General features: G+C 45.4%; 1 protein-coding gene across 2 annotated transcripts in view; it reads right to left on the bottom strand.

Annotated features, from left to right (window-relative positions):
- The window catches only part of LOC144819191 (protein mab-21-like 3), a 147,453-nt gene extending 120,508 nt beyond the window's left edge, over positions 1-26,945 (bottom strand). Inside the window, exons 1-2 of one of the 2 annotated variants that reach the window (XM_078677169.1) lie at positions 26,307-26,945; positions 9,214-9,442 (exon numbers count right to left, since the gene is read on the bottom strand). In XM_078677169.1, coding sequence (XP_078533295.1) covers positions 9,214-9,442; positions 26,307-26,829 — 752 coding nt within the window. In that variant the 5' untranslated portion in view covers positions 26,830-26,945. The remainder of the gene's footprint in view (positions 1-9,213; positions 9,443-26,306) is intronic. The other variant, XM_078677167.1, reaches the window with a different exon arrangement.
- Positions 26,946-27,785: the final 840 nt, after the last annotated feature.

Raw genomic sequence — 27,785 nt, 5'->3', positions numbered from 1 at the left:
CTCCCCCTCCTAGGAATAACTCAGTATGGAATATTGTCCCTGCTAGTGGCCGCAGCCAGCCCCCTGTGGGGCCAGAGTTTTTCCAGGGGAATAGAAACATGGACCACCTGATTCCTTTTACTCCACTGGAAACCTCGAATAGATATGGAGCAATTTCCGGCCTTGATGGCTGTGATTGACTCCCAGCTATGGCCGCCCCCCTTGCTAAAGATTTTAGTGTTGGTGGTGGGGGGCTAGTAGAGGAGGACATACAGAGTGGGACAAGGTACTCAATTACAACCCCCAAACGTGGTAGTTCCCCTTCTAGCATAGATGATGTCAACTGCACCGTAACTGCCCAGGAGATCTCAAAGGAACAGACGAGTACCGAAGTGGGTGATTCTATCGTGGAAATTGTTATACCTCCAAACCAGCCAGTTGAACAACAGTGTTCCAATAATAAAAATCTATTGTTGTTATCATGGAATGTGGCGGGTTTGGTTGTAAAGCTAGATAACATGGAGTGGTGTGCCTATGTGGATAACCATGGTATCTGCATATTTCAAGAGACTTGGGCTAGGACCATTCAGCATAGAGTGGGTTTTGTAACTTATGCCGAGCCTGCAACTAAAGGTCCTAGAGGCAGACCATCTGGTGGACTGACCATATGGGTGGGTGTCCATCTTGGGTTTTTGGTTAAAAGAATCAACACCAATTCTTGTGACATCTTATGTATTCTCCTAACCCGCAGAAACACACCCAAAATAGCGATTATTAACATCTACCTACGTCCGGTTTTGGGGGGTACGGTTTCTTCTACTCTAGAGTCCTTAACTGCACTATTAAATAGCCTCTCAACAGATACCAAGGTGATAATGGGGGGGGGACCTCAATTGTCATTATGAACCACTTGGGGGAGTCTCACAGTTAACCACAGATGAGGATGACGCTTGCCGGATTCCACCCCCAAATGTTTACCAAGTTAAAACCTGGACTCCCATGGCCATGCAGCTCACCTCACTGACATATACATTCTCACTTAGAGCTTGCAATGGCCGCTTCCCGGGGGATAGTCCAGGAAGGAGTACTTACAATGGAATGGGTCATTCGTCAACAATAGATTATCTTTTGGTTAGCATGTCCCTATGGCACTTGATTCGATGTTTCCACGTATTCGACCGTGTGGAAAGTGACCATAACCCCCTGGTTGCAGAACTGGATGTGCCAAATCACGACGGGGAGTACCAAGAGGTTGACTTGGTCTCCAGTGCCATTAGGATCACACAGGGCGGTAAAAAAATTAGATGGTCTACGATTAAGTCGTCGTCAGACAACCTGGCATCACTGTATAAAAGTGTCATTCCCCAGCTTGAGCGCTTTAATGTATTGCACGAAAATGCTTACAACCCAGATAAAGACGCTAAACTTTTAACTATACACAAAGAATTAATGTTGACCCTAGCGGTTAGTTTTTCGAAACCGGCAAAACAGACTGACCGACAGGTATGTGTCACAAATCCTTGGTATAACCAGTCTTGTAGGAAGGCGAAGATTACTCTAATTTCCGCCATCAAATCAGGCCATAGAGCAACCATTATGGCTGCAAGGAACTCCTATAAGAACCTCCTTTCTCATGCTAAATCTGAATGGGAAACAGAGAAATGGAAGGCCATCAAACAGGCACTAATAGCGAAAGATGCCCGAACTTTTTGGAATCTGGTCCACACTGGGAAGCCAGAAGGGAAGGTAAAGATAGATCCCAACATTGCCGAGGAAGCCTGGTGTGCATACTTTGGTGATCTTTACTCTAGCACTGCTTCCCCCTATAATGCATTACCTATAACGCCTTTGAGACCGGGCCTAGAATGCCCTTTCCCCCCCTTTACTATGTCGGAAGTTACACTTGCAGTCCAAGGGTTAAAATGTAATAAGGCCCCTGGGCTGGATAAGATCCCCGGTGATCTTTTTAGAGATGAGCCGAAGATCTGGGTCCCCTACTTGACCGTCGTATTTAACGCTATTCTTGACGGTCAAGAGCCTCCAAGTACTTGGCTGGGGGCCGAAATTATTCCGATTTATAAAAAGGGATCACCGTTGGCCCCGTCAAACTATAGACCAATCAGTCTTATTGACGTTACTCAAAAAATCTATGCCAAACTGCTTTTGCAACGCTTGCAAAATTGGATTAGCGAGAATAACACCCTCTCCCACTTGCAAGCAGGGTTCCGTGCTAAAACATCGACCATTGACCAATTACTACGGCTCCAGGTTCTTTACTGGAAGCATGTGGTGATGGAAGGGGGGAGCCTCTACCTGACATTTGTGGACCTCAAATCCGCATTTGACATGGTGGATAGAAACCAACTCTGGAGCATATTAACAGCAATGGGGATTCCACCCTATTTATGTCTCCAATTTAAAAGACTCCACGAAGGAACCTATGCAAAGGTTCGTTATGGCAAAAACGGCCAGCTAACAAGAGATTTTCCCATTGAGAAGGGAGTTAGGCAGGGATGCGTACTGGCCCCTACGCTATTCTCCCTTTTTTTAAATGGCCTTGTTGATGACCTGATTAGTGTACAAAACAGTGACGCCCCTAACTTAGCTGGTGGTAAATTTCCTGCACTCATGTTTGCAGATGACACCCTGCTGCTCTCAAAAACATCTATGGGGATGCAGCGGGTGTTAGACCAATTTACCAAATTCTGTAAGGACAGGAATCTGGTAATTAACATAGACAAAACAAAATACATGGTGTTTAATGGTACTGCAACTAATTGCCCTCGTCCGACAATGGATGGACGAGCCCTGGAAAGAGTAAATAATTTTACTTATCTAGGCCTGACCCTAAACGACAAAATGAGTTGGGAAACCCAAATGACTAAGGCTAATTTAACCCTTTCTCAGTCTATGGGGGGTATCCTTAAAGTGCAGAAATCTTGTGTCCATAAGCTAGTCAGTGTACCGCTGGAAATATATAAGGTTCAAACCAGATCATCCACCCTATACGGGGCGGAACTCTGGGGCTATTGCTCAGCAAACGAGATTAGTATAACAGAGAATAAATTTATTAGACAGCTGCTCTCCTTACCAACTAATACCCCCCTAGTTCCTCTAAGGTTGGATATAAATCTGAGGCCTATTGCAGAAGTAATTGCCTCACGCCCGCTTCTCTACTGGCGTAGATTGTGGAGTGTCCCGGAGCTTGAGTGCTATAGAGAAAAATTAAAGATTGTGATGGCACGCCCGGGTGTAGGGAGGATAAAGTGGTTATCTTTTATAAGGGGGCAGGCGTCTAGGATCGGCATGGAGAATCTCTGGTCCAACCCGGAGGACACATGCAAATCCATCTCAAAGAGAACCCTGGCTGAGTCTATAAAACATTATAACTTAGAAGAGGTCCTTCGATCAGCCAGGCCTACCAGTCTCACTGACAGCTTTTTGGATTCCAAGAATGTCTATAGCTTTGAGAAAGAACTAGACATTATAGAACCTGTCTTAGCAAAAAAACTGTTTTTACAGTTCAGATATGGTACACTACCCCTTCATTCTTATACTGATAAATGGAAATTGGGTTTAGCTCGTCCTTGCCCAGGTTGCAATGACCCAAATGAATCTTTAATCCATGTGATCTTGTTTTGTCCTGCTTATTCTGTTATCAGGAAAAAATGGATCATACAGCTATGTGTGAATCTAGGAGTCAGGAATTACATAGACTATTTTAGAATTTTAAAAACTGATACTAATGCACTGATAGTTACTGCTATTGCCAAATTTTTGTTTTCGATGTGGTTAATTAGACGAAGACTGATTCGTTTGTAGTAACCTACTTATTGTAAGTAGACTGCTCTGTTTCAGTAACATCTAGTTTTTTATCGTGTTTTAAATTTTGCTACCTCATGTATCTTATTGTCTTACTGCTTTTATCGTCACATTATAAACCGCACGCTAACTGACTTATCGCAAATATTCAAAATGAGATGTAACTGTGTATTAGCTGAGTTGTAAATGTATTCTTTCTATTATCGATGTACTTTTATGGTTCATTAACAAACCGAAATAAAGTTAAAATGATGATGATTAACCACAACAGGGCATCATGGATAGCACTTAGGGGCCACAACACACTTCAGCAGATGCTGCAGCAAGGGTGCAGTTCATATACAGTTCTAACTGATCAACTGGTCACTCCAGGAAAAAATCCTTTTGCAGCTTTACCTATCCCAGTAACCACACAGGAGGTCAGCCAAGTGAATATTGGAGGCCACTTCTTCGTTCTGAGAGCAAGCGAAAGCAGGTCCAGCCATTCAGGTCTCCACATAGGTTACTGACTTAGCTGTAGTGTTTTACAGTTCTGCCATAGGTCCAGAACATGATATCAGGAGCCAGGGGTGAGGTGCTAACTTTGTTTAAATCACTAGTCAGTGAGTTGGAGTGACCGACGAACGCTTCCAGACCAATGAGAAAGAAGTTCTCATGGGCAAACATGCCCAGTTTTACAAGACATCCTGTTTGCCTCATTGCAAACTATCCCACAGTCTACAATTCCCAAAATCCAAGATGGAAGAAACTTTCTGACCCTGAAGAATGCTTTAGGCACTCCTAGGGGTGTGTCTAAGGTATGAGCAGCTCCCTCCCTCTCAGCCACCCTAAACTGGTTCAGGTGCCAGATCGTCTCTCCACTGAGACTAAAGGCAGGAAGCTAAAGTATATTTTGGTACCAAGAGACCCCACCTCTCCAGGCTTTCCTTATCACTAAACTATTAAGAGGTAGATCTCCCCTTGGTCCCCTTCAAGTGTGTAATGTTCCTGGACCCTCATTAACTATCTTCTTGTCCTTCTTGGACATACCGAAGTGATTGTATCCAGTCTGAGAGCTGTATTTCACACCCCTTCAAATACCACACTGACAGGTCTGCTGCGGAAAATCTAATGCTAATTGGTCAGCTGACACTTCAGGGGTATAAAATCTAATTTCTTTTAAAGTTACCCTTTCTGTATAGTTATCAAAAATCTTACTTCACCACAGAATTGGATTTTAATAAATATTAACAGTATATGAATCATTTCTGTAGCATATCCCAAACCCAATGTAGCAAAAGTTGTATCTTGGCTGCACTTTAGTTATTCTCATAAGAACAGATATATCCATATATGGCAAAAATAGCTTTTGCGGCTTTGTCTCTAGAAAAATGCCAATAGGAAATTCTCATATATTCATCTTATAAATACTTATAAATACTAGCACCTACTTAGGGGTGACTAATGTAATATTTTTAATTAAGGCCCCTTTCTGTCAAAAAGGGTTATTTTGATAAGTTCACATGCAGGTTTAAAATGTACAGTATTCAGGCTACACATGTAGATCTGAGGCAACATGGCACAATAGGTGCTGCAGTCCACAGGTGACATTTAACTGTCTATGCAATTGGTGTAATTACTTGAACGTCTCCTCTGCTTCAGACATCCAATGCCTCAAACATTCTTGCATAATATACACACCTGGATGTCCGGTGCCTACCTGGAGTTAAACGCAGCCAAGACAGAATTCCCATTATTTGCCCAGAAAATCAAACAAGAAACAGTGCAAACCTGGCTCAACAGCATGAACCCTGACGGCATTGAACCCCAAATTTCACTGAATGCCAAGTCACTTGGATTCACCATTAAATAGAGAGGAGGCCTGGTACCAGCTCACTCGTCTAAAGAACGTGACACTGTTTATTTTCATTGAGCACCTTCAGAACTGCTGCTCAAGCCCTTGCGTTCTTGCAACAGGATGGTAGCAAAGCCCTACTCCATGGCAGCCCAGACTGCACATTGGCTCTCCTTAAGGACATCCTATAGGACACAGCCCCTTTCATCCAAGGCCTGAAGATATATGTCATCCTCACCCATATACTGATGATACTTCACTGGCTATCTTTTCCGCCCACCCCGTTGGTTTTTGACTGATTGATTTTATGGATTTGTAGAGCGCTTGAATGCCCTGAGGTGTCTAGGTGCTAAAAACCAGCTGCATCATTTACAGAGCTGTTACAACAAACACTCCCACCACTCTTGCAGAAAAGTCCACCTTCTATGCTGCCTCTCACCACATCTGCAGCCAGGACACCATCGGACTCCAGACTAAGAAGTGTAGAAACGAAGAAGCAAGACAGCACACTTTATCCACAGGGGCACCCCTCAGAACTACCACAAGGCTGCCACAATTAAGGAAACTGTTGAAGACACATCTCGTTAAAGAACACTACAACATAATGTATTAACAATCTACAATTTGGCTACCCCTCTCATCACTTGTTGACTTTATGTTTGGCTATGATCCTGTACGGTGCTCCTCTGCCTTTTGAGTAGGCTCATGCTACATAAATACCACAATCATACAAACATTTTCTAGGCTGGTGAACACCATCGTCCTGAATACTCCATGTATGAACTGGGCTTGCCTATTTGCTATGTGAGAGTCATAAATGAGGTCTGCGCACCCATCACTCTCAAACGTAACCAGCTGTCACTGATTAGGAGAGAGAGGTTTTAGGAAAGTGCCCTTTTATTTTGGTCACCCCCTCAACTTTTGCTCCAGTGCTGATGGTTATGACTCTGAAAATGCACTGGAGCCTGCTAACCAAGGCCCAGTGCCAATGCTCTCTCTCTAAAGAATGATGCATGGTAATTGGTAACCCCAATTGGTAAAGACTTTACCCCCCCCCTTATAAGTCCCTGGTAAGTGGTATCAGCGGTACCCAGGGCATGGGATTTAAGGGAGTCACCAAAAACGGAATCACTGATTGCGCCACCCAGAGTGCCCAGGTAATGAGATGCCAGCATTCTAAGCATTGTAGACTGCATGAGCAGTGTAAAACTGTTCAAACTTGACTTTGCGCTCACCATGAGTGGCAAGGTCACAGCATTATTTTTATTGTATGTCAGTCACCCAGTAGATAGGCCTCCTCCATTATATTAAAGGTGTAGACATATAAAGTGCAACCATATATGCCCCTGTAGTGACCTCCTTCCATTAGGGACTACTATAGAAGTTCAAGGAACTATAGGATAACATGGGCTGGCACGTTGGCATCCCAAGGTTACCAGCTCTATAATGGTCCCACTGAAATAGGTCATGCTTGGTATCAAACAGCTTGTCTCAATGAAGGGATTTGTCCCTCAAGTCAGATTAAATGTGGCATGCACCCAGGTGGCTACCTTTGAGATTGCCCAGTTGATTTCCCCAGCCTTTCCTGTGCCTTGGCTGGCAGCCTTCAGCTGCTGCTACCCAAACAAAAATCTAACCCCCTGGCAGGAGATGTGAATACTCCCAGGAGTCAGAAACACAGGCCTGCCTGGATAGGAGGTGTCACCTCTCTGCCCAATTGGATGGCTAGTGAAGTGGCCCATCAAGGCAGTGAGATTTAAAGGCCACACCACCTCTGATATGCAAGTAGGCTATATCCCAGAGGAGGACAAAGTCGACCCCCTACCCCAGGCACACTTGCACCCGGGCAGATGGGAAATTAAGTAGTCAGGACTGGAGACGTACAGCCCTAGACGGCAAACCACACCGCTAGGGTGGGCTACCTGGTCTGTGCAGCCAAGGATTTGTTCTGCCATTTTCAGAAGTACAAGTAGCCCATTGGCCACAAGACTCCACATCCCTAACACCCATATATCTAGGATTTAAGTGGCACCTTTGACACCAGAACCTCAAACCTGGTGAGCCTGTTACAAAGCTTAAAGAGACATGTGACTGCTACTTCAGGACCTGCACAAAATATAGGTGCTATAACCTGCACCAGCGACAACCATCCTGCGTCTGCACCGTCAAGTCGTCCTGGACCAGGGACCAGATCCAAATGAAAGGGGACCCACTCTGCAATCTAAAGGCAGCTCCAGAACTCCCTTGGACTAGAGGTACTAATCCCCTGCAGCCCACAGGCAACTCACACTCCCGGAGCCAAAGAATCATGGGCCAGTGGGTCCACCAAGGGACTGACAAAAAGTCCAGTGCATTGTGGGACATGTAGCCCTAACATCCAGCAAGTTTGAGGTGGCTACCATTTCCCCCAGACTTCAGGATGTCAAAATAATTGACAGCTGTGTTTGCTACTACCAAGGCTTGTTGGTGGCCAGACCAGCTACTGTCTAATTTGTTCGACGCTGTGCCTCGCGGGAACTTGACAGCATCCGCAACCTGTCGCCCCAGTGGCCCCGTTGTTGAGATTTTGCATCCCCTTCCTCACTAGCACCATCAAAGAGAAAATCCAGCACCCACTCAACTCCTCTTCCACACAACACACAGCTGCAACAACCTGCACACGGGCCATACAATCCAGGTAAATAATCTACAGACTGTCCAGGTCTGGTCCTAGGATCAGCCTCACCTTAATTTTCTGTGGGTTCCCATGAACTTGACCTGAAAGTGGCCGTTTGCCACTAGTCCATTTCTCTACTGACCGCAACGGTAAAACTTTGAAAGAGTAAACTGCACTGATTTATTTTTCCTTTAAAAATCCATAACTTTGGTTATACTCATCCAATTGTCTTTATTTTAGTATCTAAAATTATATTAAAATCTGCTTTTGTTTTATAAATTGGTGTAAGATTTCTTTTGAGTTGTGTCAATTACGTATCATCCATGTTGGTACTCTGACATGCTTAGCACATGAGATAAGGATTTATTAGCGTGAATCCAAAGAACCTATTGGGGGTATCGTGAAGGTATTACATAGAAAAGCCTGCAGCCTCACTGAATAATACCCCACTTTTCTACAGAGGTGCACACTTTATACAAAGCTTCCTCTATGATAAGAAGGCTGAGGTGGTTTGGCCTGGAACGTCTACTTCAGTAGAAGGTGTTTGAGAGAGAACACCGGGGTCAGGCGGACAACAGACAGACCTGAAGTCCTACCAGAGGTGCCTAAACCCCACCATTAACCTGTTACTCCCAATATTACGCGGCCTACACGTTTGAATGATGAATGTTGCTTTTCCATCCAACAGCATGTGTGTCTTGTGCATTAAGCACCAACAAAGCCAATTCACTGGTAAGTTGTTAATGTGAGGGGAGAGTGGAGGGAGGTGGACACTAGAGATCTATCTTTCTATGCAGTGGGCGGACCCTGCATCCCCTTTCTCCTCATGGAACTAGAACAATGGAGAACCACAGTCACGTCACAGACCACCATAAAGACAAGAACCGTTTTCAAGTTATTCTTCATCCAGTGCATCTCTTACCTCCAGTACAGGCTGTGCTTGGCCACCAGGTCCACACCAGTGTGCTGGATCCTATGTATCTTCTCTGCAGACGGCCAGGACAGTCCAGGACGCGGCCATGGGATGTTCCACGGACTGAAGGGATTCTTGATGACTGGCACCAGGTCCACGCTGATCTCCTTCCCGTAGTAGGTCACTGTGAGTCTAAGGGCGGGTGTCCCCTGCTGCAGTGGCCGGACTGTCACTGAACCTACACAGCAGAAACATACGACCGGGGGGGGGGGATACAATCGTTCAAATATTTCAGATGCCATCAAGGGTCTACAAATACACCTACACTTCACAAACTCCTCCTGCTGCCGTAGATTTATACTTATGTACATATACTTACCATCATGATATGTGTATTTAATTTCAGGGTATGCAGAGGTGGAGTTATATGTAGTAATTCTATGCTAACCTACGTAAACTTACTGCCATGATATGTGTCTATCTATATCCTGACGCCCCCACCATGCACAGTTTTCTCATCAATCATTTCATTGTAAATGTTGCTGTGATATTATCGATGATGTCATAGAAGATGCCATGCGTAAAGTAAGATGTGCATAATTAGCAGTGCAGGGCGAAGGCGGGAGTTATAGTTACCTTTAGGCACGAGTTATAGTTATTTGAGATCATTATAATTGGTGAATTTCTGTCATTTTTTTTTTTAAACGTTACATTGTTAATGAACATTTCACCTAACTATAACGTTTCTTTAACCTTTCTTTTTTTCAAGTAAGTTTCTAGGACTGATTAAACAAATTCCCAAATTTGCAGGAAAATCTAAAAAGAAACAGTTTTTGCCCCAGGTGGGGACCATACCACCAGGTCTAGGGGGGTCAGAGTATCCCTACCCTGCCCCCATGTTTTTGTGTGTATTTATTTAGTAATCGGGACATAACCCCGAGCCCTAAGGTGGCTGCTACCACTTCCTTATTGATGTGGTGGCAGCCAAACAGATCTCTGTCGGATCATAATCGATTTACACAAAATCACAAAAAGCACACTTTCTGGACCAAGATCTAGCTTCCTTCCAAATTCTATGTAAATCCGATCAGGGGTTTGGGATGTGTATGAAGTTTCAATGCAAATATGAATACGAAAAACACATTTTCGAACCCCGTTTTTTCTCGGCCCCCTCCCGAGCATGAGCTTTATTCTAATTGGCTGCCAACACTTCAAACTAGAAAGTGTTGGCAGCCATCTTGTGACTCGGTAGAACCGAGGCCCAAGAAAAAGGTACAAAAAAAGGTTAACAATGATGAAAAGGGGGCAGGGTAGAAATCGGCCTCGGGAGGGGGGCCTCTCGGCCCCCTGCCCGTTTTTTTTTAAAGAATTGTCGTAGGCCCAATAAATATTGAGAGAAGAGGGGCCACACAGCCATCCTTCTAACTATAAAAAAAGCCGGTATCTCACTGGAGGCCCCGGCCCTTCCCTGCACCACTGTGCAAACGCATCTTCTGGCGTGTTCTGGGTTAGGGGAATAAGTCCCGTAGAATCGTAAGGGTCCTTAGGGGCCAACTAGCCCATCAGGTACCTCCAGTAAACACCACATAGTGGGATTGCTGAGAGGTGGCCCGAGGCTATTCCCCTTTTCACACCACTCTGCAATCGTGCCTCTTAGCGTACTGCTGGTGCGACGATGAGGTCCTCTTGTGTCCTGAGGACCCCTGGAGTGAAGTGTACTTCATCCCCCGAGCATAAGTGTGCCAGGAGGAGCGTTTGCAAGGTGTTGTAAAAAGGGACCGTGGCCTCGGGCCACTATCAGCAATTCAGCTGTGTGGGGCTTACTAGTGATAACAGGAGGGCTAGCTGGCCCCCAGGAACCCTCAGGTGGAAGGGAACTTCATCCCCTAACCAAGAGCGCAACAGGAAGTGCATTCACAGAGTGGTGGAGAAAGGGGGCATGGCCTGTGTCCGCCTCTCAGCAATCCCACTATCTGGGGCTTATGGGAGGTGTCAGATAGAATAGTTAGAGAACAAGGACCCCAGCATCAAAGGGGACTCTAATCCCATCCAAGAGTGCACCAGGGAGCGCGTTTGCAGACTGGTGGGCAATCCACGTGATATTCTGATGCACCTCCTCACACCCTAATATAACCGTTGATACAGACTACCATTCACGAAGCAATATACACACCGATACCAGTTAGTACATGCCCGGTCACTGATACCTAGGTCTGAACACACATCCTCTCACTTACCCATACAGTCACTCATACATGCAGTCACTCATCAATAGAGCCACTATCATATGCACTCATACACCCATACAGACACTCTGACACCGCCACTCACCCATGGAGTTACCCACACACCTATTCAGCCATGCACAGAATCATTCACACTCCCATTTACTCACCTATACAGTTATGCCCTCACCACCTCACTTATTCATACAGATACTAACACATACTTAGTCTTATACAATCACTGACACAAACACACACTCATCCACACAGCCACACTCTCTCTCACATATAGTCACTTATATACCATAAAACTCACATATACTGCCTTTCACATATGTAGCTACTCACATATGTATCACTGAGACATTCATTCTTTCACCAACACAGCCATACACACACTAACCCACCCATGCAGGCCCTCACAGTTGCACTCTTGAACCTATACACCCAGTAAATCACCCCCACACAGACACATCCATGCAGGGAGTCACCCCATTTAATGATTATCCAGGCTCTCAAGCCTAAACACGTCACAAATCATCTCTCGTCACTTTCTCCTCTTTTTTAGAGTATTGTGCGAGGCAGACTGCATGACCTATGCCTAGAGCCCTCGAAGGCCCTGGAGACTGCCACGCCCCAGGGCCAGCTCCTACAGTGTCCCCGGGTGCCTACCCCTGGGACAGTGCTGTTTGCTATGAGAGGACGTGAGTCTCGCACCTTCCGCCCTCCCAAAGCAAACTTAGTTTGCATTTTGAAATACACAACAGTGAAATCTGTTCTCACTTTCAAAATCCAAACCAGATTTCTTTTCCACAATCAAGATAGCATCTCCCCATGCGGAAAAGCAATGCCGGCCCCCGCAGAACTCGGGAAGCCAGCGGGACCGTGGGGGCATTATGGCTCCCCCCATGGTCCCCAACATTTTTTATAAGACCCGGGGGATAGGGTCCCCGATAATATTAGAAATTACTGATAGGGACGATTTTTTTACGGTAAAATTAAAAGTCACGCACCCAGCTCAGTGCGGCCCCCTGGTGTGCACGCGCTGGATGCACGACTCATAATCTGTAGGGTGTGCGACTCCAGCACCTTTGGTGCACAACTTCTACGCGTTTGGGAGCCGGCATTGCTTTTCCACATGGAGACCTACTAACATGCAGCTCGCCATGTGGAAAAGCAATCTCATTTACATTTTGAAAGAGAGAAAAGATTTCCTTGCTATGTGAGGGTGGGATAGACACCACAGGACACTGCAGGAACCGGCCCTCTCACAATACATAAAGCCCGGGCAGTGGTGGTCCCTGGGACTTTCAACACCTTGCAGCCCCCCACAACCATTTATTTCTTCTAGCTCCAGCAGTGCGCCCCCCTGGTGTACACTCGCTGCATGCCCGACTCATAATCTGCTGTGCGGGACCGGCGCTAGGCATGGGCAGCGTGGGCAGCTGCCCAGGGCCTTGTGCTCAGCCCACCAGCATGGGGCCTGAACCGATCGTGTGCCCTGTTGTTTCCCTGTCTCCTTGCAATTAGGGTCCAGGGGAGGTCCCCCCTTCCTGGGCCTCTCATGGATGGCGTCTGGAGGCCTAGGGGAGGGAGACACTTCCCCTAGTTCCAATTGCAAGGAGACCCATTCAGAGATACTGCGGGAGGCCCATTGTACAGGATTTCAGCGCCCACACAGTGTTAACTCTCAGCCCACAAGCAATTCTTACACCTATCAGGCTGGAGGTGTGAGAATTGCTTGTGGGCTGATAGTTAAAACTATAGGGGCACTAAAATCCTGTACAATGGGCCTCCTGTGGTATCTGTGAATGCTTTGCAAGGGGTAATTTCAATAAATTAGAGGGGCCTTGCGCATTCCCTTTTGGCCCAGGGCCTCGCAAATCATAGAACCGTTCCTCCTGTGCGGTGCACGACTCCAGCACCTTTGATGCACAACTTCTACATGTTTGGGAGTCGCCATTGCTTTTCCACATGGAGACCTACTAACATGCACGTCGCCATGTGGAAAAGCAATCTCATTTACATTTTGAAAGAGAGAAAATATTTCCTTGCTATGGGAGGGCGGTATAGACACCCCAGGACACTGCAGGAGCCGGCCCTCCCACAATACATAATGCCCCGGGGAGTGGTGCTCCCTGGGGCTTTGGAGACCTTACAGCCCCCCCCAACCATTTTTTTATAGCCCCGGCGGTAACTGGCACTTGAGTGCTCCAGGAAGGGGTCACGCAGTCTCCTTCCCACAATACATAAAGCCCAGGGGAGTGGTGGTCCCCGGGCCTTTGGAGACCTTACAACCCCCAACCATTTTTTTTTGTAGCCCCGGGGGTAACGGGCCCTCGAGTGCTCCAGGAAGGGGGCCATGCAGTCCCCCTCCCACAATACATAAAGCCTCGGGGGTGATGGTCCCCGCAGCTTTGGGGACCTTGGACCCCTCCCCATTTTTTTCTTTTTATCCCTGGGGAGTGATGATCCCCGGGGCTGAAGAGCCCCTCTGGGCCCTCAATAAAATGTAATAACTTTGCTCCCGGTGGTAGGAGAGTAGTGTCTGCTTCCTATGGTCACCCCCACTTTTTGCTGTGATTCTCTGGCTTTTCGACTTTAGTGTGGCTCTGGGCCTGCTAATCAGACCCACAGCCCAGCTGTTCTCTCTCTAAATTGATACCATGTACTTTAGGTACATACCTGATTGCGAACTGGGTCACCTCTGTGAACCCCTGTATAGTGTACCATAGGTACCCAGGGCATAGGTGCATCCAAGGCATACCAGGGGCTGCAGCATGTATTATGCCACCCCAGGCTGGCCATCTAAACTGACACCACAGGCTGATCACTCAGCTTGGGTAAGGTGGTGTAATCACCCCTTACTGAGTTATAGTATACCTATATACCCATATATATAGACACATAAGCACCTATAAGTCACTCCTATGGTAGACCTCGACAATCCTGGAGGCAGAGTGCTTGGTTTTATGTGAGAGGGTGCTCTGGCATGAGCTGAGCCCCTCTGCAGCTTTCGGAACCAACTCCTTATAGCTGTTCTATGATATAGCCATTCCATATACTCTTAAGTGCATTATAATCCTAGCGGTTAATGCTAACTTTGGTTTGGCTTTATCAAAACATGTTGTGTAAGGTGTCACACTTTGGAATACTACCCCCCGCCAATTCTGGCGGCGGGGGTAGCATTCCACCCTTCTAGAGGGAGAAGACATGTTGGTTACTGCTTTACCCGGTTAAAGTTAAACAGAGCCTCAGCTTCATAAAAGGGATGCTGCTGCCACAGACACGAGTCTGACCTCCTGCTGCTGGACGAAACTCCTGCAGGGGAGGCCTGGACAATAAGTTTCCTGCCTTGGGAGGTGCTAGCACCTCCCCAGACAGGCTTTTAGTGGATTGGGGCAGGGAGGGCTGCAAAACAAGACACTGCCTGGGGCCGGAAGGTGCTCCATGCATAGCCCAGTTCAAACCAGTAGCTGGGGCACTCAAGCCCCGCTCTGGCACGAAACTGGACAAAGGGAAAGGGGTATAACCACCCCATTCCCAGGTCCACCCATACGAGGGATCTACCAGGTAATCCAGCCCCTAAGTTTGGTATAAAGATAGGAGCTGTGTCTAAAGACATTAGATTATCCTGGAATGAAAGTCTGAAATGAAACTCTTAGACCTTCGACATTCTATACCGACTAGAAGACTGAAGACATCTCCCTTGTGGTCAAGGAGTGACTACCCTGTTCAAACAGGCTCCACCAGTAACTTGCCGGTCTGCTTTGTCGACACTCCCGATGGATTCCGAAGACTCAGTGAGGCAGGACCTGAACTCTCAGACTTCTCTGACTCAGACCCACATCCATAGTAAAGCTGAAACCCGTGGCGGACATGAGAGACGTGGGACCAGACACCCTGTACATCCTGCATTTTGCTAACTGCATCGACTCCTGAAGTAACTTGCAGTTGTGCATTGGGGTACAAGAAGCTCCACACCCAAGCGCCTTTTGCACTGAAGCTCAGCCCTCCCCACTCCACGAGTGCCACGTGGGGCCTGCTCTTGCATATCAGAGTGACGCGTCTTCCCGGTTGCTAACCCGTTAGCTAGTGAGCCCCCTGAAGACGAATCTTTAAAATCATCTTGCTTTCCTGGTTGCTCCAGGCTTGCTCTAGCTTTCCTGCAAAGGAGAAGCTCTCCAGACCTTGCTGGTCTGACTTGAAGCCAATCTTCCCTTCCTACGTGGGTTGCGGTTACCAAGGCTTGTTGGGTCCAATCCAGAAACCGATACCGCAGTCAACTAGATCCTTCATGGAACAGCTTGAATCCAGCTCCTGGTTGTCGTCGACACCTCCTGGTTTTCATGGCTGCAGAGACAAGCTTCACCTCTTCACCTGAGATAATCGCGACATCGCCTGGTTCCTTCCTGGTTCCTTCCTGGTCACTGGCTAGTGACCCAGACTCTGTCCCCTCTGCTTTCAGGTTCTTCAGTTCTGCTATCCACCCTTGGATCCACCTGGACGCTCTTCCTTCGGCCGCCTGCAGCACTTCTTTTGTAGGTCTCCATTGAAAGCATCGACAAAACCCGACATGAAAAGACACCCATGCACCCGGCTTCCCTGGGTGAGGTAACTCGAGTACTCAGGTGCTCCCGTGGGTATTGACTCTTCAAGTGTCCTAATTAAAAGGGGTTTTACCGTAGTCCACCCGAAAGTGTCCTTAATCAGAAACTTTGTGACTTCTTCGTTCTCCATTATAAGTCAAGTTGGTTGTGTAGTGTAGCCCCAGCGATTCCCTAGGCACTATTCCTGAAGTGGTTCTTATACCACTTACTTAGTATATGGTTTGTGAGGCCCCTAGGGCAAAACTGTATTTGTGCAACTTATCGTAAGCTAATTGAGTAACTTGTGATGTACTTCGATCTCTGACCTCATAAAGAGTGCAGAGGGGTTGTGTTAGTAATAAATACATATTTATTTTATATATACCTTGTGTGGTGTCCTTTCATTTGGTATTCAAGGGATTATAATTGGTAAAACAGCTTGCTTCACATGCTCTCTGAAGTTTTAGCCTCAGACTGCTGGTCCACACTACCACTAGGATAGCTTGTCTATAAGGTTGACTTTACAACCACCATCAACAAAGGTCGTTTAGACTGGTGCAAGGTGCCCACTAGAATAGTGGATATCATATGCCAGGCTAACTTCTCACACTGGTATTTAGCCCCCCGAGGTCTAATTATAAGGGCCCCCCATAAAATTGAATAATTTTGCCCCCGGTATTTAACCCCCCAGTGTCTAATTATAAAAAAAGCTCTGTTTTATTTAATTATTTTGGTGGGCACTAGGGGTCTTTGTGGGACCCCCTAAGCAGGTCTAGAGGGTAAAATTATGTCTACCCTGCCCCCTTTCTCTGTTTTCCACACATATTCCACTGACTTCCTCAGCCCCGCTTCTAACGAGGCACAAAATGTCTGCCAACAGTCCCTGGTTTCGAATGTTTACAACCGCTTGACAACCAATTAGCATTGAGCGTGTGATTGGGACGGTGCGCTTATACTACGAAGACAATCCTCGCATCCACCGCGCCCATAGATATATAAATGACTTTAACCGTTATTTTCTCAGTAACTACTGAACAGATTGACACCATATAAGCAAAAGGCACAAGTCGGAACTGAGGACTACGTCTCTGCCAAATTTGGTGTAATTCCGTTCAGCCATTCGGGCTGAAGCCATGGCTAAAGGTCCTATGGGAAATTGCCTGGGGAAAACACATTTTGGGACCCCCCTTTTTTCTCCGCCCTGCTTGACGAATCACCCCCAAACTTTCAGGGAAGGAGTGGAACTGAGCTGGCCAAAAGTTTGGACAATTTCGAGAAGATTCATCAATGGGCGCCAAAGTTATTGGCAATAGAATGTTGCGGATTTCCTATGGGTAATCAATCCTAACTATAACTACCTATTGGCGACCGCCAGTAGGAAATATAAAACATACTTAAACTATTCAGAAACACACAGTCACTGGATGATGTCATCAGTGATGCCACCAGGGATGTCATTTGAGATGTCATCCATGATGTCATCAGTGATGTCACTCACCATGTCATGAGTGATATAATATGTGACGTCATCATCAGTGCATTGCAGAGGCGTGAGTTATTGTTAGCTGAACTAACTATAACGGCTGAATTTCTCTGGTTTTATAGAAGTGAAATATCCAACTAACTATAACGGCCCTCAAACCTGTGTTTTTTTCAGTGAATATATTCATATTTATATATATATTCACTGAAAAAACAATAGGTTTCAGACAAGTTATAGTTTTGAATTAATATTTAAAAACCTTAGAAATTCACTGAAAAAAACATTGGTTTTAGGGGTGTTATACTTAAATGGACATTTCACTCGTACAAAACCATTGAAATTCCCACGTTATAGTTAGTTGTACTAACTATAACTCGCGCACCCGCAATCCACTGCTGATGATGTCACATATTACATCATTCATGATATGGTCAGTGACATCACTGATGACATCTCAAATGACATCACTGATTACATCATCCATGTGACAATCTGATACATCTTATCATACACTAGTATAACCTTTCAACACTCATTATAAAATATGGAGTACCATATTTGAAACCATTGACACACCAATACAAGTTTCTAAAACCCACTCAGTGATTCCTCCATCTACACACACATCTAAACACTTACCTATATATTCACTCATACATGCTAACATAGATCAATAGAACACTATTAAAAATACTTATACACCTACATCAATATTACAACCAGCACACATCCTATTCACTTCTGCAGTCATGGTACTCACTTATGCAAACAAATGATCATACTTACATTTACTAAGCTACACACTTACACAAACACCACTTTAATTATTCATATAGTTAGAAAGTCATACTTAGTGTATTATAAAATCACTATTACAAGTATACAGTTATCCATATAGTCACTCATACAATCACTCAGTCTTAGGTATACTTATTTATACTTATTCATATACAACAACTGTCACATACACTGCCTTTTATATTTCTAGTTTGTTAAACATGTAACATTGAGAAATATATTTACTCATCACCACACCCATAAAGAGATTAACTCACTCAAACAACTGTTTCCACATATAGTCTTAACCTCATATACCTACTAAATAAACGATTTACACATCTTTGGACAGTCACACACCACCCACCCAACCACACACACATTCATTCACGATCCCATGCAAATACTCACTTCACTAATTAATAACTAATATAGACTTTCACATAGCTAGTAACCCACTTATGTAGTAGTTTACACAACAAGAGATAGAGTAATACAGGTATTCACACAGTTTAATCACTATCCCATATATTTTGTGAGACACTTTAAATTCGTCAATTAGACAATCGCATTGCTACTTAATCCTCCATTCAGACACTTATACATCCACTCACTCTTCAAGGCAGATTGCTATATATATATATATATATATATATATATATATATATATATATATATATATATAATACTTATTTAAATGTCGAATCAAATCACATTCACTGGATGATGTCATCAGTGATGTCATCAGTGATGTCATTTGAGATGTCATCAGTGATGTCACTGACCATGTCATGAATGATGTAATATGTGACATCATCAGCAGTGGATTGCGGGCGCGCGAGTTATAGTTAGTACAACTAACTATAACGTGGGAATTTCAATGGTTTTGTATGAGTGAAATGTCCAACTAACTATAACACCCCTAAAACTTATGGTTATTTCATTGAATTTCTAAGGTTTTTTAAATGGTAATTCCTAACTATAACTTGTCTGAAACCTATGGTTTTTTCAGTGAATTTGAAAGGTTTTTTTAAATGCTAATTCCTAACTATAACCTGCCTGAAACCTATGTTTTTTCAGTGAATTTTGAAGGTTTTTTAAATGACAATTCCTACATATACTGTTGACCACTTTCCCATATTTTCAACAAGTAACCAAATCTGCAATGCTACCTAAAAAATCAGGCAATAGTTCCACTAACAAATTAACCTCAACATTTTAGTACTGGAAGAACGTCGAATATGTACTGCGTGAATTACATTCAAATCACACCCATGTTTAAAGAGCAATATGTGATACAGTTTCTAATTATACACTTCCCACACCCAACAAAATCAAAATACCCAGTGCCACGATCACCGTAACCATACCCACGGACCCCTCCCCCCTACTACCTCAGAGGCAGCACAAAACAGTACTTTGGACCTTTCCAAAATAATATATCAATAGTACATGAGCTCAATATACAGAAATGTGGTAAGCAAGTATGTATAAGGGAAAGAACTCGAACATCAACAATAATGTACACAACGCTAAGACTACTCGTGAAATACTATACGCAATTCACTATAGAAATCAAAAACTTTTCAGTGTGAACATATACCATTGATACGTGTAGTGTACTGAATTGTGGACGCAACCATATTATCTCAGACACTGGGAGTATTTCGCTAATGTAGCTGTGTTCACCCCTCCCCCCTTTGAAAACAGAAGCGGAGTTGACTACTCCAACGTACACAACGTCAACGTTACTACAGCTAGAACACTCAACTCAATGTACAACAAACATTAATAATCGCAGAAATGTGTCATGTCCACCATCTTTTATGTATGCAACTATGAATGAATATAGAGTCAGTGATACCCTGTACCTTCCGTGTTGGCCATGTTGTGGAACTTTACAGATATAATGACAAATTTGCTTTTAAGACTACAAAACGGACACCCGAATCACTTGATTTCTCATATAGCTAACAACTGAACCACGCCCATAGCTCCGGAATCATGGTTCAGAGCCTCGCGCAGCACTGGCATACGTCAGGCCAGCCCACTCCACTTACGCTACCAGGAAAAAACAAAAACGCAACATTACCCAGATTTCCATTGACTGATTTCTTAGTTCCAGGTCTAGTTGTCAGAACGGCACACACACACACTCCCTCATGACTGGTATACACCCACACCACAACCATCCAGTGCATCGCCACTACACACGTGACCCTACCAATAAAAAAGATGGGGCGCACGTGCTCTACGCCATTTTAGAGTTGCTACCATCCCAAGCGCTGTGATGGCCCATCCTAGTGGTTCAATTGCCTCATGTAGGCCCGATCCACTGAGTAGGGGGGCCCACCACTACGTGTGTGGCCTCTTTGGTCACTGAGTTAGTGGTATCAGAAGCAGTGAGTGGGTGAGGAACCTGCAATGATGATGGGAGCACGAGTATGTCGTTAGCCATACCGATATCAAGACTCGGCACCATATATGAGACTTCTTAGTGGCAGATCAGGACTACATAATGCAGAAGGTGTCCTGTCCACGAAAAGGTGAGCAGTGAGGCCTGGGTGCGCATCGGAGGGAGTCGAAGGGCTGTAGCAGACTGGATATAAAAAAGCGAGGCAGCGATTTAGACGAACCCAGTCCTATATAATGTATCAAATTACATGTAAAAAAATGTTTTCCAATATCAGGAACGTTTTTACAATCGCTCAAACGTCCGGAATATAAACTATACAAATAGTTCTTTTAAATGTGAGAGGAAACGTGTGAAAGGCCGGTGTTATTCAACTCCACATTAAGATAGTAACAATTACCAAGCATAACATCTTTCTTTTACTATCTCTTAGATGTAGAGCTTCAGGTTGCATTATGTCCAGCACGTGGTGAAAAACACACTGGTGACAGAAAGTTGAGCTGCGAATATTCTTTGCAGTCACTCTCTCACTTCCTCTCTCCTTTGATATAAAAATTGCCTTTGATGTCTTTGAGGTAGGCAGGGAGTTCCCCTCCCCAGATCCTGGTTGTGGGTGTCTCCCGTCATGGGACACCTCACTCTTTGTAACAGGAAGGCAGGGTCATCAGCCGCCCAGCAGGACGGAGCGTCAGCATTGTGGAGGACAGGACACAGTCCAGAAACCACTCCTCCCCCTACTCTAAAAGGCAGACAGCTAACACCAGATGCTGAAGTTTCTTCAGGCCCTGTCACTATCTGCAGACGGTGAATACACATTCCAGCAATGGCACACAGCAAGATTGGACGAGGAAACAGTCACTTCCTAGATGTACTAGTTCCAAACTTAGAATTTAGATATCATACATCCTAAGGAATGTATTAATACATTCGGATTTCAGGGACGCTAGTCTCATATCTTTACCATGTTCCGTGGGTGAGATAGATCATCAGATGAAATAATCAAACCTGCCCATCTGGTCTCTGGGAGGCAGGTATCCTTACAGCAATAAAAACGAAAATGGCTGTAATTCATTACTAGGTCATGCCACATACATCAGGCCATGACCTACCCTTAGCTGACAATGCACCCTGCCCAGGGGCCTACCATAGGGGTGTCTGATATGTAGCAATGGGAGGGTTTAGGGGATGGCAAGTGGGTTTACTTGCCAAGTCGCTATGGCACCCACAGGCTGCACACAGGCCCTGCAATGGCAGGCCTGAGACACATTTTACCAGCTGCTTCTGTGGGTGGCACAACCAGTGCTGCAATCCCACCATCAGCATTTGACTTACCTGCCCTTGGCACACACAGTGCCCTAGACTAGGGTCGGACCAGTATGCCAAATATCCAAACATGGAGTCACTAATTCACACAGTACCTTATAACTGAGAGAGCATATGCACTTTAGCACTGATTAGCAGTGGTAAAGTGCTCAGAGCCCTAAAGCCAACATAAATAGGTCAGAGAAAAATGTAAATGTGAAGCAAAAAGTTTAGGGGTCATCCTTTAAAGAGGGCCAGGTCTCACATTAATATATTAGAAAAGTCTAGCAGCGGATGAGCCACACGGCCCGGGAGAAGAAAACAGCAATTTAAAACCTGAAATGAGGAGAGGTTTGCTTGGCGAACTTGAAGAAAAAGAAAGAAGCGTGGTCTTGGAAACGAGGTTGCGCATGCGTAGAGAGTACAACTGGTGCAGAAAAAAAACAGAATGTTTTACATGCTATCATAGAAATATAGCTCTTTTTTGACCAGTAAAGTTAGTTCTGAAAAGCACTGGTTGTTTTTGTCTTTTTTTAACATCAAAAAATTATTTGGAAAGAAAACAGTGTCCAACAGGAACAAATAAACAAACAAAAAAATTTGCGTCGTGAATAATGGTGCTCCTGTTTTCGCCGTTTAATTAAATTAATTGACTGCTCCCCGTAGCAGAGCGTCTCATTGCAAAATTTGCAATGGATGATTAAGTCAGCAAAATCCGGTTCGATATTTGGATGCGGCGTCCATGGCTGTGTGGTTGGTGCGGATGTATGACATTACAACGCATGCTTTTACCACGCATGCCTTTACAACGCAGTTTTTACAACGCATGCTGTTACAACGCATAGCGCTTAGGGGTGCTGGATAGTGAATAGTTTAATTTACTATTCCAAATCCAGTCCCCGTGGATAGTAGGGAAGGTGTTGGATAGTAAATTAAATCTATTCCCTATCCTAGAGCGCCCCCCAGCGCTATACGTTGTAATGACATGCGTTGTAATAGTTGGGTCGTAAAGGCACTGAGTGGTAAAAGTTGCGTTGTAAAGGATGTTTCCCGGTTGGTGCGCTTGAAGTGCTGGGAACTGCAGGTGATGGATTGTTCCGTAGCCTATCAGAGCAAGCTCTTGCATAATTGCGAGGATGGTAGGTTTTCACATGCCGAACCATGCTTGCTGTCCCAAATGAGTACTTCTTGCGTACTTCTTGCTCGGATCTCCTCTTGACAGTGTGGTGTCACAGATTTTGCAGGTGACCTTTGCAGCATTTTCTGTCCTTCTAGAAAGGTGAAAAATGTCCAGATTACTGCCTCTTTTCTTTTTCCCTGTGACTCCTCAGCTATAAATTCCTCCTCTGAAGAATGTTCCGAAGTGGATTCCAGAAATGCAGCCATATTAAAATTATTTTGTCAAATGACAGGTGCTCATGACAAGAGATGGTTCTTTTGAGAAAGTCAAAGAAGAATGATTAAAATGGGTTGGTCTTTCAACAGTTGGAATCAAATCTCTTATTTTAAAGTTACATGGCGTACGCTTACGGTGCGTGAATGGACGACATAGGCCGCCATTTGCGTAATTGCTTTTAAAAGTAACATACGCTTACTAAAAGTTAATAAATATTATTTTAATAATTATCCTAGACAATGTCTTCCCTCAATATTTACATTAAATACATCTTTTTAAACATTAAGACTTTTGCTGTATGCGTACAGTGCGCCGTACAAACGTGCATGACGTCACGGGAAATTCACTGAAAAAACCATAGGTTTTACACATGTTATAGTTAGCTGGACATTTCACTCATACAAAACCATTGAAATTCCCCCGTTATAGTTAGTTCAGCTAACTATAACTCATGCGCCCGCAATGCACTGCCGATGACGTCACATATTACATCACTCATGACATGGTCAGTGACATCACTTGTGACATCACTGATGACATCACTGATGACATCATCCCTGTGAAAGAGTGGCAGACCTCCTCTCAGTGTAACATAACCTTTGATACACACATTCAAAAGTAGAAACTACAATTTTCAAAAAATGGAGATACCAATACCAGTTACAACAACCTATTCAGTAGCTCCACCATCTACATACACCTCCACTCATTCACCAACAGTTCTATATAGTCACTCATACATGTACTCACTCATTATATGTACTCATACACCTATACATCCTATTACACACCAACACTCATCCATAGAGTTACTCACACACATACTCACACATGCAAATAAACTATCAAACATCCACTTATTTGCATATACAGCTAGATACACACCTCTACACTTACTTTTACAAAAACTTACACATACTTACTCTCTTAAACAATCACTTATAGAAAGACATACTTATTTATACAGGAACTCTTCCAATCTCTCACTCTCACATATAATCACTTATATACATCAATACTCACATATACTAGATTAAAACATATGTAGTTACTCATAAATATACTATTGAGACAGTCATTCACTCACTAACACACCCATACACACACTCATCCACCCATACAGTCCCCCCTCTACAAACAAGCATTCATGGCCCCAGTGATGGGGAGAAACGGGTGACCAGGGGGGCTGGGGGATGGGTCCTGCAGGCCTAGTGAGGCTTGGGGAGGGAGGCCGCACAGCCACCCTCCCCTTTATTTGAGTAAGTGGCCCTGGGGGTGTGGGGTCCTGTGCAGCCCCCTTTCCAGTTTAATTAAAAAAGCAGCCCTGGGTATGGGGTCTGTACGGCCAGGCGCTATGGCCAGGTTCGCGAACGTGGAAAATAAACCTTAGCGCGGGGAGGTCTGGTTTCTCTTTGCGAGTGGTCGCGTATGCTCACTACCGCTCGCGATGAGAAACTACCAGTCCGTGTTGAGAAAGCTGCCACTCGAGTAAAAATCTACTCGAGCAGCAGAAAACACAGCTAGCACTGGGCAAGATGCCGTTTTCAATGATTGCACAGTGCCGGATGCTTGTCTGCACTGTGCAATCATTGAAAACGGCATCTTGCACAGTGCGAACAGGGTACTACGCAGTTTGCGTAGAGCTACGCGTAGTTCCCATAGTGCGAAGTGCACTTCGCGTAGGTACGTGTAGCGCTACTTCGCGAACTACGCCCAGCCCTAATATTTACAACTGCATAATAACTCTTGTGGTTAATGAACTTGAGGGAGAGATTTTCCAGTCCTTCTAATATAGCACATTGAGCTATGCACAGGCATTAAAGTGCTACATCCAAAATGCAAGGCATAGGTTTAGTACCATATTTTTCCCCTCAATATTTCATTATTCTAAGGTTTCTAAAAGGTGTTCCTTTGCGTAGCAATACAATTTTATTAATATTACACCACAATCATTGTGTTACTTTTATGGTCTGATCTATTACCACGTTGTGCCTGGTTGACATCACAAAAGTGAGGCAAACCTGGTACAAAGTGCTGCTTTGGGACTTTCTTTCCTGTGCAAATCATGTTTTCCTTTAGACAGCAGCCAGAAAGTAACAGAAAGTTGCAGTATGCTCAACTTTACGTCAAGGTGGCGTCCGATGCATGGGTGGTGTGTGGATGTTCGCATGCGCTCACCCATGTGTTTTGACACTAATCCCTTTCTACCAACTTTGGTAGACACACAATGGAGTTAGACTTCCTTAAAGCAGCCGTAAACTTGGGGTAAAATGTATTTTCTACAAAATGTCTAACTTCGTATGTGTGCTGTGCAGTGTATCACATGTGGAAAAGTGGTAAACGTTGTCATAACATAGAATTTCGAGCTGGGAGGGTACCCTGCTAATACAAGGCCTCTGCTTGAAATCACCCAAACATCTTTGCACTATGGTGCAAGGGTGCGTGTCTTGGTGCAAGGCCGTTGCACGCCCGCACTTGAGGAGAGAGCACCGTCAGCATGTCTGAGTAGCTCCCAGGCGGTCCTGCTCTCCCCTTTTACCACAGCCCAGTGCAGAAACTTTTGTTGCTGCGCATCACAAGCACTAAAGCTCACCCGCCCTCTGGTTTCTCCAGGCCGAGCACTATTAACAAACCCACGGAGGTAAATTGGGTGTGGGTTTAGGGGGTGAAGCCCTTCTGAAGGAACAGCCCCAATCCTTGTCAGGGAGAAGAAAAAAAGTCATTACAAGAACCTGTGTTTAACCCGCTGGTGGCCTGGCACCAAAGCAGCGAGGCCTTAAGGTGTTTGTGCAACACTTAACAGTAATAAAGTGAAAACACAAGAAGTTTGAAAAATAGTAGGCATGGCAATATCGCGCCTATGCTGACAGGTGTCTCTAAGAAGCCTTACACATTCCTTTAAATCTTAAGCGCCTACCTGCCCGGGAGCTGCTGACGTCACGGACGAGCGCTTTGAAGCTCTGCATCACTTCTCCGGGGAGCAGCATGTTCACACGGATAAAGAAATAGCCAAGAAACCATTGTCGCTGGTGGACGGGAGTGAGCCAGTCCTGCAGGCCCGCGGCCCCCGCTCCACCCCCCGACACGTTGCTGCTGACCAGCACCGGCTGAAATGAAGCATCGGGGGGCTGCTCACTCACCCCCCACAGGGAGGACGCCGAGGCCACGGAGAGGGCCGGGAGCCCGTCCAGCTCCACCATCAAGTCGAACTCGTCCGGCTTAGACACCTTCAGCGCCTCGATGTAGCTGCCGCACCTCAAGGCGCTGGAGGAGAACCTGTGATCCTGGGCATGCACCTCCTTCAGGATGGGCTCCACCGCCGCCAGCACCCCCCTCAGGGCCCGGGAGGTGTCCTCCCTGCGGATCAGGACTCGTTCCTTCAGGAAGGTCTCCAGAGCCTCCGGGGCCAGGGGGCCCCACCATCCGTGCAGCGCGCTCATGGCCAGGACGGGCACGGGTGCCTGGAGGCGTCTCTTCTCGGCACCTGCATGTGTGTGTGAGCCCAGAGCGGGCACCAGTTCATATCACCCGCGCATCGCCCGCCCACGCCCACGGACGGGCGGCAACCAATCAACAGATGAAACTCAAGGCTTGATGCCACGTCTGAGGCTGGCACCGTGCCCACCGAGGGGTGCGGCTCAAGAATGTCCCCCAGGCGCCCAATGCGCACAGAGCCGGGCTGCTGCAGCATCTGGACACACACAGCTCTCCAGCTGCTGTTGGCACCGCTGGGCAGTGGCTGGAGTCCTATCTAGCCTCACCCCCAGCATTTCACAGATCTTTAAATTACGCCTCTTTATTCGAATGTATGACGTTACTACGCATACATTCAGCACCCATGACTTTGCAAAGTGTACGTCACAACGACCGCGTTGTTACCACGCCTGCCATTACATCACAAGTCGTAGCAACGACTTGCTGTAGGTGCCACACTGGACTTAGGAATGGCATTAATTACTCTTCCTACTCCAGATTGTGAAACAGCAGGATTTAAAATCCAACACTTTCCCTGGTCTCGCACGCCCCCTACAGCAAGTCGTTGTTACGGCTTGCGATGTAAAGGCATGCGTGGTAACAACGCGGTCGTTGTAACAACTGCGTTGTAAAGCCATGCGTTGTGGAAACAGCGCTGTAAACGCTGTTTCCCCTTTATCCACCTGCAAGTAATGCAAACTCAACATTCAAAAACAGTGTTCACTGCCAACCCACACAACACTGCATGTTTCCCTCTGTAAAATGAAAAATCGCACATTTTTACAACTATACATATATATACAATTCTAGTCCTTCAGTGACCCTTCTAGGCGCTTCGAAAGTTTGTCCCAATTGGGTCTTCAAGAACTGGCAATGGTCCCCAGGAGTGTCCATGACGTGTGTTGTTAAGGTGGGAGCAACA

This window comes from Lissotriton helveticus, chromosome 2_1 (genome assembly GCF_964261635.1).
Source record: "Lissotriton helveticus chromosome 2_1, aLisHel1.1, whole genome shotgun sequence".
NCBI lineage: Eukaryota > Metazoa > Chordata > Amphibia > Caudata > Salamandridae > Lissotriton > Lissotriton helveticus.
This window is presented reverse-complemented; position numbering and strand designations above follow the sequence as displayed.